Raw genomic sequence first — 13,535 nt, 5'->3', positions numbered from 1 at the left:
GTTTGGTATCAGACCAAATCCATGAAACGAAAACATGAATATATGTTAGACTTTTGAAAGAGGAATAAAATTGGATTTCCATTAATTATGTTAAATGAGCATACTTGCTTAAAATGTTTTCTCACCAATGTAATCATTTCATTATAGTTAAATGATTTTACTTAGTAGAGAAATTTACTTTGTTTGGATAATTTTAGAAGATGACAATTTTGCTTCTACATTATATAAACTAATTTTAATGTTAATTAAATTTTATTTAATGTTAATTAAATGTTAATATTAATAAAGTCATTAAAGCAGTAATGTGTCTAAGGCTTTTTCTTTTTTTTTTGAGGCAGAGCCTCACTCTGTTGCCCAGGCTGGAGTGTGCACTGGTGCGATCTCAGCTCACTGCAACCTCTCTGCCTGCCAGGTTCAAGCGATTCTCTTTCCTCAGTCTCCAGAGTAGCTGGGATTACAGGCCCCTGCCACTGTGCCCAGCTAATCTTTGTATTTTTAGCAGAGACGGGGTTTCACCATGTTGGCCAGGCTGGTCTTGAACTCCCAACTTCGTGAACCACCTGCCTCAGCCTCCCAAAGTGCTGGGATTACAGGCATGAACCACTGTGTCCAGCCCTATCTAAGGCTGTTTAACAGTGGAATAACTACTAAACTTGTACACTTTTTTTTTTTTTAATCAGATCACTAAGGAGGAAGAGCGAGAGAAGAAGTTTTCTAGAAGGCTAAATCACAGTCCTCCGCAGTCAAGCTCCCGATACAGGGAAAATAGGTGAGCAGTTCATTGAACCATACTCAGTGTTTCGATGTAAGTTATCTTTTATATGAATGTTTAGACTTGGGTTATCTTTTACTCAGAGACAAGTAATATCTACTCTTTTATTGGTCTAGGAAAATATAACTAGGTCCGTTTCTACCATGAAAATCTAGGTCAGATTTGTAGATCTTGGGAGTGAGTTTAGAACAGTGCTTGACATATATTAGCTGCTTATCTTTTTATTCCTAACTTCAGATTCCAGTAGAATCTTAATGTGTGGGTCTTTTTTTTTGCCTGCTGTTTCCGTTTAGTGTGATTAAATTGTTTTTCTCATTCAGGCTTCAAAAGCACTTAGAATACAATGCATGTGATACATGTCTGTAAGTTTGAGATTATATGTATGGGATGGTATGTTCTGTATGTACTCTAAGTCTTACGTATAGATGCCTTTATCTACAGATGCCTAATTGTATAGTTGCCAATGTGTAATAAGACTAAGGGTTAAGGCTTTAAAACGTTTGTTTTTCATTTAAAAGGGATTTAAAGTACTGAATATTAAGCTCAGTTTTTTCAGTTGTCTGATGGTAGGATAAAAAGTTTATAAGAATTAAACATAACTTTTTGCATTTAATTAGCTTTTTCCTGTGTCACTTAAAAATTTTTGTATAAAAGTGATCACATATTTCTTTAGAAGCCGTGATGAGAGGAAAAAAGATGATCGTTCTCGCAAAAGAGATTATGATCGAAACCCTCCTCGAAGAGATTCATACAGAGACCGGTACAATAGAAGACGAGGGCGGAGTCGCAGTTATAGCAGGAGTCGAAGTCGAAGTTGGAGTAAAGAGAGGCTTCGTGAGAGGGACAGAGATAGAAGCAGGACTAGAAGCAGAAGCAGAACACGAAGCAGGGGTAAATAGTATATTTTGGTTATCCTTTTATTATGAAAAACTCCATGTTTAAATGTTTTTAAAAATTGCTTAACATTTTGTCAGCGTTGTCTTCATTTTTTTCTATTATGATGTATTCTGTGGTCCAAGAGAATGCTTTTTAAAAATTCCTTTAAAAGTTTTATTCCTTGCAAATTAAAATCACAGTTACCACTACACGTTCAACAGGATAGCCACAATGATACTGACTGATTCTATTCCATGTTGGTGAGAATGTAGATAAGCTGGAACTCTTTGGAAAACATTTTGGCAATATGTAAAAATGTTAAAACTACACTTAGCATATGGGTCCACTATTCTACTTCTTACTGTTTACCTGGAAGAAATGAAAGTGTATGTCCACACAGATATTTGTTCACAAAGGGTTCATAGCAGACTTATTTGTAAGAGCAGATAGAGAAACAGCCTAAATGTCCATCAAGAGGTGAATGTATAAACATGTTGTGGTATATCCATACCATAACATGGATACAAAGAAAAGAACCATTGATACATGCAACAAAATGAATGAATTTTAGTATAATTATGCTGAGTGAAAGAAACAGGACAATACATATGTATATTAAAAAAATTTTTTTTCTTAGTCTTTGTTTTTGTGACAGAGTATTGCTCTGTCACCCAGGCTGGAGTGCAGTGGCGCTGTTTCAGCTCATTGCAACCTCCGCCTCCTGAGTTCAAGCGATGATCATGCCTCAGCCTCCCAAGTAGCTGGGATTACAGGCGAGTGCCACCATGCTCGGCTAATTTTTGTATTTTTAGTAGAGTCACGTTGGGGGTTTCACCAGGTTGGCCAGACTGGTCTCGAATTCCTGACCTCAGGTGATCCACCAGCCTCAGCCTCCCAAAGTGCTGGGATTATAGGCCTGAGCCACTGTGCCCAGCCTAAAGTTTTTAAAAATGCAAACTAATCTGTGATGACAGAGAGCAAAGCCAGTCGTTGCCTGAGATGGAGTAAAGGAGGGATGATAGATTACAGATTACAAAGGGGCATGAGGTTTCTTTTGGAAGTGGTGAATATGTACATCATTTAGTTGTGGTATTGGTTTCAGAGGTGTATACCTTGATTAAAACTTACAGTTTAAATATGTTCAGTTTATTATGTATCAGTTATACTTCAAAACTATTTTTTAAAGTTTAAAAAGTTTTATGTCAGATATATATTTTTGCAAGAGCATGTCATTCCCAACATGTATAATTTTCTCCTAGTACATGTTATTGAAAGTAAGATGTTGTAGTAAAACACCTTTTCTCAAACTTTTTTTGCTACTCTTAATACTATTTATGGCCTTTGTATAAGCCCTGTATTCTGTTACTCTTTTCTTAGAAATTTTCCCCTGCTGTGATCTAGGTATACTAGGCTTCGTGGAATGTTACTTCACTTAACTAATCTCTTTAATTTCTTTTCTGTTTCCTGAGGACCATATGTATAGTCTAGTTAATTTCTTTGTGAATGTTTAATATGAACTCCTTCTGGCTCATCCGTTCTTATTTTAATAAACAGCCATTGTAGTAACTTTAGATGGATGACTACAAAATGTTCATCACAGGAAAAATAACCGTACTTTATTGCATGTTTTGTTTTGTGGACTGTAATTACGCATACTAAGATTGTGATGAAGAAAATATAAAATTCCTTTTTTCTATAAACAAAACTCTAAGGAAAAACATTAAATATGGCAGTGTTACCTGATTTTGTAGTTTGGGTTATATTGAAAAGAAATCGCTTACCTTTTAACATTGTGTATTAATTGAATATTTTTTAAAAGAAAAGGACTGTTATGCAAAATTTAAAACTTTTTTTTCTATGTTTATAAAAATATCACTATTTGTTAGATCTGGGACTTGTTTTTTTTTTAATACAGTGTAGTTTTATATGTCATTTATCTTTTGTTGCAGAAAGGGATCTGGTAAAACCTAAATATGACCTGGATAGAACAGATCCATTAGAAAATAATTATACTCCAGTCTCTTCGGTACCTAGTATTTCATCTGGCCACTACCCTGTACCTACTTTGAGCAGCACTATTACAGTAATTGCTCCTACTCATCATGGAAACAACACTACCGAAAGTTGGTCTGAATTTCATGAAGACCAAGTGGACCATAACTCTTATGTAAGACCACCCATGCCAAAGAAGCGGTGTAGAGACTATGATGGTAAGTCTTTCAGCTGTTTCATGAAGTATTTAATTAATATTTCCAGCTGCCTAAATTCTGTGTTTGTGTTGTACACAGTTATTCAAAGACTTACCTCTGAAAAGTGGGAAATTAGCCTTAATTGCTTTTTGAATTCCTCAATATGATTGAAACATTATTAGTTGCCACTAATTTGATTATCAATTTAAAGATAGTATTTATTTGCAAGTAAGTCTTAATAAATTGTGGGAGTTTACCAAACGAGTAAATATCTACTGAGTTTTTATCAGGGAATCTGCTGCTGAAACATTATTGACAAAACTCATTTCTTTAGAATGAGTGATTATTGGACTGTCAGTAGAAATGTACCTAGAAATGTAAATGTCACCTTTGCAAGAATTTTATTAAAGAATTGAAGACTTTTGGCTGGGCACAGTGGCTCATGCCTGTAATCCCAGCACTTCAGGAGGCTGAGGCGGGTGGATCATGAGATCAGGAGATCTAGAACATCGTGGCTAACATGGTGTGCAACCCCATCTCTACTAAAAATACAACAAATTAGCTGGGCGTGGTGGCTGGTGCCTGTAGTCCCAGCTACTCGGGAGGCTGAGGCAGGAGAAGGTGTGAACCCGGGAGGTGGAGCTTGCAGTAAGCCAAGATCGCACCACTGCACTCCAGCCTGGGTGACAGAGCGAGACTCTGTCTTAAAAAAAAAAAAAAAAAAAAAAAAAAAAAAAAGAAGACTTTTAAGGATTTACTGTAAAAGATTTATAAGTAGTATTAAAGCCATCATTGCAGTTTTTTTAGTTTTAAGTGAGAGATTTAGATGAAGGATATTTCTAAAGACAAAAATATGACAAAAATTATATTTAAGTCTGATATCTCGTTAGGTTATTTTCATTTGTGTTTGTTTGTTTTTTTTAGTATGTATACGTTAGTTTAACATTGCTCTGAAGTAATGCCTGAGCCTGGGAAATTTATAAAGAAAAGAGGTTTCTTTAGCTCATGGTTCTGCGGACTGTACAAAAAGTGTAGTGCCAGCATCTGCATCTGGTGAAGGCCTCAGGAAGTTTACAATCATGATAGAAGGCGAAGGGAGAGCAATTTAGAGGGAGGAAGAGTGGGGTTGGTGGTCGGGGAGGTGCCATGCTCTTTTAAACAACCAGCTCCTGTGAACTATTAGAGGGCGAATGCACTTGTTACCTTGGGGAAGGCACCAAGCTATTCATGAAGGATCTACCCCCATGACCCTAACACCTCCTACCAGGCCCCACCTCCAACATCGTTTGTCACATTTCTCTCTTTTTCCTCTTCTTTTTTTTTTTGAGATGGAGTCTCCCCCTGTCCCCCAGGCTGGAGTACAATGATGCAGTCTCGGCTCCGTGCAACCACTGCCTCCCAGGTTCTAGCGATTCTCCTGCCTCAGCCTCCCTAGTAGCTGGGCTTATAGGCGCCAGCCACCACGTCCAGCTAATCTTTGTATTTTTAGTAGAGATGGGGTTTCACCATGTTGGTCAGGCTGGTCTCGAACTCCTGACCTTGGGTGATCCACCTGCCTCAGCTTCCCAAAGTGCTGGGATTACAGGCATGAGCCACCATGTCCGGCCAGATTGTCACATTTCAACATGAGATTTGGAGAGGATAAACATCCTAACTATATCAGTATGTTAAATATCACTTTACAAGTATTTATATTACTGGAGAAGATCAGGTAGCTCTTGGGAAATGGTTAATTATACTTTTGTCCAATATTAAAAATATTCATATTTTTAAATATTTTACTTTTGCTAACTTAGAGAAAATATATACTTCCAGTGCTTTTGACATTTGTTTCTAACTATTCTTTCCTCATAGAAAAGGGTTTTTGTATGAGAGGAGACATGTGTCCTTTTGATCATGGAAGTGATCCAGTAGTTGTAGAAGACGTGAATCTTCCTGGTATGCTGCCTTTCCCAGCACAACCTCCTGTTGTTGAAGGACCACCTCCTCCTGGACTCCCCCCACCTCCACCAATTCTTACACCCCCACCTGTGAATCTCAGGCCCCCAGTGCCACCTCCAGGTCCATTGCCACCCAGTCTCCCACCTGTTACAGGTAAGTAAATCTGTTTGTTTGCCTGTATTTATCTAGCCATTCTTAGTCTATTTTTAAAACTTAATAGATTCTTAAATTAAAAGTATCTAAAGGAATCCCAAAAATGCCTGATAGAAATTAATAGCAATATACTTCCATTTGGAATACACCTCCACTTTGTAGCCTGTGCCAAGCCAGTTACTATGGTTTGGAGTGACCCTGTGAATTAAATACATCACTGGTAAAACTCAGCTACCTGCAGGCCTTCATAGCTTAAGGCAAACCTGCTTTGGAATGTATTAAAAGGATATTTTACCCTGGATATCTAATTCAGTTGTAAGGGCTTGGTGTTTGTAGATATTATAGTTTGATAAATGAGAAGATTATATTCGGATGTGCAATAACTTGTTTTATTTGTTTGCTTTCAGATGATATTTCTTATTCTTTGGTTTTGACAGGACCACCACCTCCACTTCCTCCTTTGCAGCCATCTGGCATGGATGCTCCTCCAAACTCTGCAACCAGTTCTGTTCCTACTGTAGTAACAACTGGCATTCATCACCAGCCTCCTCCTGCTCCACCCTCTCTTTTTACTGCAGGTGCAGTTTTGGCCCTTTTTATATTCGTAATGTAACACAGTTTTAGATGAAGAATTTTAAAATGTCTAGAGAGAATTGCTCTGTGAGGACTACTTTTCTCACTAAGATTATGTAGGCATGGTGAATGAACATTAAATAAGCCCTCAGTTATGAATGTTTTCAAAAAAAACATTTTCTTTTTAATAACTTTTTAAAATAAAGTCATTTTCTTTTTGATACATATAAAGCATGTTTTATGTTAATGTTATATTGTTTAATTTTTCTCTTATCAATATTAAAAAATTACCAAGTGGAGTTTTATAATTGTTTTTTAATTACAGTTTTTGTATTACCAGATACATATGACACAGATGGCTACAATCCTGAAGCCCCAAGCATAACAAACACTTCCAGACCTATGTATAGACACAGAGTGCATGCACAAAGGCCCAACTTGATAGGACTAACATCAGGGGATATGGATTTGCCACCCAGAGGTACTATAATTAATCTTTCCTTCCTGTCATTTTCATAATATAAACAGTGGGAAAACATTTATAAAGAACAGTTGGTCTTGCCTTTATTGGGGCTGGATAAGTAATGGTGATTTATTTCATTTTATTTGTGGAGACAGTCTCACTCTGTGGCCTAGGCTGGAGTGCAGTAGCGTGATCTCAGCTCACTCTAACCTTTGCCTCCCCTTCAAGTGATTTTCCTGCCTCAGCCTCCTGAGTAACTGGGATCACAAGTGCATGCCACCATGCCCAGCTAGTTTTTGTATTTTTAGTAGAGATGAGATTTCACCATATTGGCCAGGCTGGTCTTGAACTTCTCTGACCTCAAGTGATCCGCCTGCCTTGGCTTCCCAAAGTGCTGGGATTATAGGCTTGAGCCACCGTGACTGGCCAGGATGGCGATTTTGTTTGTTCCCTGTATCCTTCGTTCCCCCATTGGAGAAAATATATTGTGTAATTCTGTATTTGTGGTAGAGGTGACACTTTATTATACAATTATTACACTGTCCAAGAGGGAAAGGAATTTCCTTAAAGAAGCACGTTTTCTTGGATAGCCTTTTTTTTTTTTTTTGTAATTTGTATGATTTGTAATCTTGAGAGTAACGCTTTAATTCCTAAAGATAAGTTTATTCCTAGTTTGGAAAATCAAATAGTGCTTGGTATTTATTTTTGCTGACTTTTCACCTGTTAAAATTTGATATTAGTTTGCGTATATTTTTAAGCAAAGGATATTATGTGTTAAGAAATGACTCTTAAAATTTTCTTAGAGAAGACAGACTTTTGGATAAAATTTCTAAAAGGTACAATTTGGGTTGACATAGTCACAAGCTGGGGCAGCAAAGTGCCCTACATCTAGAGTGCCCTACATCTAGAGTGCTGCACTAGAGATGTAAATGTAAACTAATAAGATTCAGAAGGAGAAAGTTCACAGTAATTTGGAAAATACAGTATTTGCTACAGATCACATTTGATATTAGGGAAATGAAGCATTGTCAGACATAATGGAAAATATTTCCTGGGCTAACGAAAAATATATCTTTTTCCCTAACCACCTCAATTAAGTTTTAAATCCCATTTTCTTTCCAGTCTTTTCTTGTCTTACCTAGTCAGAATTAAAAAATCATGCTTCGTCAGTTGTGAATAAAAGTCTTAGTAAGTAACAGTGCCTAATGGAGTTTGGTAAATGTGTGATTACTTACATACACTTTTTTTTTCTTTTATTCATTGGAAGCTATCAGATTCTGAGCATCTTCCTTGAATGTTTAAAGGACTTTTTGTAATGAAGGTGTAAGGAACGTTTTAATTCAGATTTATATCCTGTTTTAGATCATAGGACAACATTTAATGTGGATACCCATTCCTCTTAAATTCTCTTTGAGGAATTTCAGTAGCTATTATTAACAACAGAAAAAAAGATTTTTTTTTAACAGCTTGTATGTGAGGGATATATGGATTCCTTGTAATTGAAAAGTGGCCACTTAAGATTTTAACTGTTGTGTGATGTTTACCTATATCCTGAACTGGTCTCCTACCTGGCTAGTTCACAGAAACCCTCTTTTCTTGTTTAGATAACTATTTAGCATGTAGTTTGTTTTCCTTATACCAATATTCCTTGCTTTTACTGGGAACCTTTTAGTGAGAATTTCCACTTCAGTTAACCTTTTACTGGGGATTCCCGCTAAAGTCATTTCTTTCTACCTTGCTGCTTTGGAGCTGTAAATACATGCTACTACAGGTCAATATTTATTAGATCCATTCACATGCCAGGGCAATTTCTGGTTGTGATCAAGAGAAGCAGGAGGATCAAACCCCTTGCATTTAAATCTTACCATGTACAAGTTGGATGTATGGTAATTTCAGCTCTTAATGCATATTGTTATAGAAAGTGATCTGTTGAGAGATAAATGTCTGGCATACCTACTTAGAAATTTGAATGCCTTTTCTCAGAATCATTATTGTACATAGTGATTATTTTAGTACTCTTCTTTAGATACATCATGTACCATTTTTGTTAGCTAGTTTAGGATTGATTTTTCCATTAATAACAGTGATTTTATGTACCAAACAACTGATTTAGCAACCCATCTAAATTGAGGATTGTCTGTAGTCCTTCTGTTTTCTTATCTCTTTTTAGTCCTCTCCCTCCTCCCACCATGTGTTCTCATCTATTCCCAGTTTGGGTTTTAAATTTACTGTCCTGGATTGTGACAGATACATAAGAAGCTTATTTATTGTTAATTATATAATTATTGCACATTCCTAATAGCCTATAGATGGCCTTAATTTAAATTTGTCATGGACTTATTATTATGTGATAGTTAAACTTTTATGCTTACTGCTTTAAATTTTGAGGACAATTATTCAGCAAAAGGAAAGAAATTTGGACCCTTTGATGCATTGAAATTACTAATGTAAAAGTTACCTAGAAGCCCTGACAGTTATTTTTTGCAGAGTTCTAAGGAGGTGGAAAACTTGATGGATGATGTCATGATTGGATATAGGGAGGAGGAAGGGTTAAGTAGTTTTCCATTTCTAGTCAGCAAAACCAGTGCTGACAATTTTAGGCAGAAAAACAATTCATTAAAAGGATTATTGGGGAAAAATACATTACATAAAACTATTTAATATTAGATCATTTGCTGAGGATATACCAAGAGGAACTTGCTTCTGTGTTTTTAATATCCTTCTTTTAAATATATATCAATGAAAGGGATTCTGAATTAGAGAATACAGATGAGATGGAGCAAACCCATTTCAATTACTGGAGGCAAAACACGTTATTCCCTCTCTTAGTGAACCTTCAGGTACAGAACATATTAAAGTAAAAAACAAAAGATGTTGGATAGGTCACAGATTCTCCAAAAGGGCCGGTGAACCAGACTTGGGAGACAGGAATAAGACCAAAAATCCTTTTGCAGAACCGGTCCTTGGAAGGTACCACTGGACAGAGAAACATCACACGTGCTAGATACAGGATGTTTCCTAGAGATGTAGGATAAGTCAGAGTTAGAGGAAGAGAATAGATACAGCCTGTGTACCCTGTGATACTTTTGAGAAACTGAAGGAATTTTGTGACTGGAAGAGAAGAAGTAAGGAATGTAGAGGGAGGTAAGAGGCTAACTAAAAGCATTTACAGAATTTTAGAATAGAGGTGATAGTAGCTGGGCTAGGGTAATAATAGAAATGAAAAAAATAAGTTTGTGGAAAGAATTGACAAAACTTGTAACTTACTGAATTTGGAGGCTTAGAATAGGGGTAATAAGTGGATGAAATTAGACACCCATTTCCTGCCCTGGATAATTGGGCAGATGATAATTTCATTCATTGAGAAGAACAGCTTTGACAGAAAGATAAATTTAGTTTTGAAAGTGTTTAACTTCTTGTCCCCCTGGGGCATTTGAGTAGAAGTGTCCAGTGGGAAACAGGATATGGAAGTCTGAGGTCCATGAGAGACAGTTGGCTAGAATATACAGATTTTGGAATCATGCATATGTAGAACTTTGGTCCTTAATCTTTTCTTCTGTCCCATTAGTATCAGTGGGAGGTAAAGGGAGATAGAAGGAGCCATACCAAAATCTGTAGGTCTGACTTACATAATTTTAAAAACCTTTCTCGTGTGTTTCTAAAATCTTCCTCTCCCCATCCCCACTGAGAATCACTGAAAAAGATGAATGAAGCCATGGCAGTAGATAAGAAAGTTATTTTAGGAAGGCTATGTAAAGTGAGATGAGAAAACCCAAGTATAACTACTTGACAAATGTCAGCATCAAAGTAAATGGACAGAGAAAGGAGAACTTTATAGAAAACTTAGAAATGAAGCCCAAAAGCTGCAGACAAAAGCAAGGAGTGGGGATTCCTAAAAACCCAGGGAATATAATACCTAAGATGGAAAAGATGATGATCAACAGCCGCAAATTCTCCTGAGAGGTCCAGTAAGAGGACTGGGATATATTCATAGGTTTAAACAACAAGTGAGGACATGAGTGATTTTAGCACGAGCAAGTAAAGTGCAGTAATGGGAGCAACTGCCAGTTTTCAGAGGATTAGTGAGTGGGTGTTAAGGAAGCAAAGTTAGTAAGTGTGGACATTGATTAGGAAAGGGCTGTTGGGGGTATGGAGAGAGATGTTGTTGCTAAAGGGAAAACTGGTTTTACGAGAGAGTTTCTTTTTTTTTAAATGGAGTAATTAGGGCTGTAATGTTTGAATGTTGATTGGAGGTATCAGTGTCCTGGGAAAGGTTGAAAATGGGGGAAAGCAGCAGGAGTCCAGAGCGTTGATTTGAGTCTCTGTGTGTATGGCATATGTGGGTAGTCATATATCAAATATGACTTGACTGGGATGATTGGGAAAATGGTAGTTTCATTAATAGAAATGTTTAAGAAAAATAAAAGACTTAATATGAAAATAATTTGAATGTTCTGCATAGTGAGTTTTGAGATACCTGTAGGATTTCCAGAGAGAACCAAGAAGTTGAAAATTTAGAATTGAGTATATGCTCTCCTTCTGCAGGAGACCATAGCTGTGGCCATGAGAGATATTGTGCTGAAACAGATCCTCAGTTCTTTTGGTTAGTTAGGTGTTTAGAAATATGTAAGAATAGGATTTTAGACAATCAATTTTGCCATCTATAAAAAAGGAGTTTTTAAGTTACATTTTTCTATGTGGATTAAGGTTTGCATGTTTTAAACTTTAGAGTCATTTGGGAATAACAGGTTATCATTACATGCCGTGTAAGTAAATATAAAATGTTGAAAGTAACAGACTTTTACAGCTCTTTTACACTGTATTTTAGACTTGAATCTTTTCTTGTTTAAAGCAAGTATGCTTTCATTACGTTCATATTTTATGAATCTATTCCATATTTAAAAGCAGCTCACTTCAATCATAACTCTAACTTTTCACTTCTCAAAGGTTATTGGATTAGTGTAAAGTTTTGAATCTTTTAGATTGTGCATTTGATTTCAAAACTATGAACTTAAAGCCTCAAAGTGATTATTTTCTCATTTGTGCATTGAGATATATATATATTTGCGGTGAGGGTGATGGTAGATGGGAACAGTGACTTGGGTTTTATCTACAAAGAAGTGACCTACAGAATCACATTTTAATTTGGCATATGAGAATTGATTCTTTTTCATAGTTAGTTGTGAAATGAATATATTGAAATAAATTTGAAAAAACCCTTAGATTACTGTATTTGAATGTACAGTAATTCCCCTTTGTCTGTGGGTGATATGTTCCAAGACTCCTCATGTATAAAACCACAGAGTACCAAACCCTACATATACTATGCTTTTTCCTATACAGACACATCTGTGATAAAGTTTCACTTATAAATTAGACACAGTAAGAGCTAAACAACAATGTCTAATAATAAAATGAAATAATTATAACAATATACTATAATAAAAGTTATGTGAATGGTCCCTGTCTTTCTCTGTCAAATATCTTATTGTATTTATGCTTCTTGGGATGATAGGAGATGATAAAATGCCTACATGATGAGATCAAGTGTTGGAGTAGGATGGTGTGAGATTTTATCAAACTACTCAGAACTGCAGGCAGTTTAAAACTTAGGAATTGTTTACTATTTCTGTAGTTTTCCATAATTTTGGACTGTGGTTGCCTAGAGATAACTGAAATCGTAAAAGTGAAACTGCGTAAGGGGGAGCTACTATACATTTATTTCTATTTCTTCTAAAATATATATATATTTAGATAAAAGCCAGAAATTTTCCTGTATGAGGAAGGTATCTATGATAAATAGAGAATATTAACCTGTGCTTATTTTTTTCATTTTCTTTTGTTTTAAAACAGAAAAGCCTCCCAATAAAAGCAGTATGAGGATAGTAGTGGACTCAGAATCAAGGAAAAGAACCATTGGTTCTGGAGAGCCTGGAGTTCCTACAAAGAAGACTTGGTTTGATAAGTAAGGTGGCCAGGAAAATTGAGAAGTATAATTGTGCATTGATTTTCAGGATCGTTTCTGTATTATTACGACAATATGGTTTGGTTTCTTCCAAAAATGTTACTCTGTTCTGTAAGCAATCCCCATGTGTGAGTTTTCTAAAAATTGGTAAGTTAGTTGTCTGATGTTAGAAAAGCATTTTCTTACAGAAATGGTGTGGTAGTTGAGGGCATAATTTTTTCCTCCTATCATTTACCCTCCTCCAAAAAACCCACTCTTTAACTTAGACCTGTTGAATACTAGCTATATACAGGATAGTCATGAGCCTCTCATCATTAGAGGAAGGAGGTATAGATCAGACCTGTCAAGAGACTTTCATATGTAGGCAGTTCCTGTTAGGTAGGAGCTAGAAAGGGCTTTTGTGGGGGTTGGAGAGGCTGTCTAGGCATTGAATGGTCAAGGAAGAGCTTCAGAGAAAGGGGTAAGGAATCAATGTTAAGATATGTGTGAGGTGATTCATTTATAAATAAATGTGTGAAGAGAGACTAGGATCACTTTTAGAGCTTTAACATCTACTTAATAATGGATAGTTTCTAGTTCTTTGTGATTAATTCTGTGATTTAA

At 36.1% G+C, this 13,535-nt stretch overlaps 1 protein-coding gene across 50 annotated transcripts in view; it reads left to right on the top strand.

The window, feature by feature from the left end:
• Window positions 1–13,535, top strand: part of RBM26 (RNA binding motif protein 26) — a 93,546-nt gene that overhangs the window by 32,814 nt on the left and 47,197 nt on the right. For 13 of the 50 annotated variants that reach the window (XM_054447319.2, XM_054447306.2, XM_054447305.2 and 10 more), the window contains exons 4-10: window positions 681–769; window positions 1,446–1,663; window positions 3,598–3,858; window positions 5,692–5,931; window positions 6,339–6,509; window positions 6,845–6,985; window positions 12,821–12,932. In XM_054447319.2, the coding sequence (XP_054303294.1) occupies window positions 681–769; window positions 1,446–1,663; window positions 3,598–3,858; window positions 5,692–5,931; window positions 6,339–6,509; window positions 6,845–6,985; window positions 12,821–12,932 (1,232 nt within the window). Of the gene's footprint in view, window positions 1–680; window positions 770–1,445; window positions 1,664–3,597; window positions 3,859–5,691; window positions 5,932–6,338; window positions 6,510–6,829; window positions 6,986–12,820; window positions 12,933–13,535 lie in introns of all 50 variants that reach the window. The other 37 variants (XM_054447324.2, XM_054447325.2, XM_054447310.2 and 34 more) reach the window with 6 other exon arrangements.

The sequence above is a fragment of the Pongo pygmaeus genome, chromosome 14 (genome assembly GCF_028885625.2).
Source record: "Pongo pygmaeus isolate AG05252 chromosome 14, NHGRI_mPonPyg2-v2.0_pri, whole genome shotgun sequence".
NCBI lineage: Eukaryota > Metazoa > Chordata > Mammalia > Primates > Hominidae > Pongo > Pongo pygmaeus.
The sequence above is the reverse complement of the archived record's forward strand: the minus strand, read 5'-3'. Positions and strand labels throughout refer to the sequence as shown.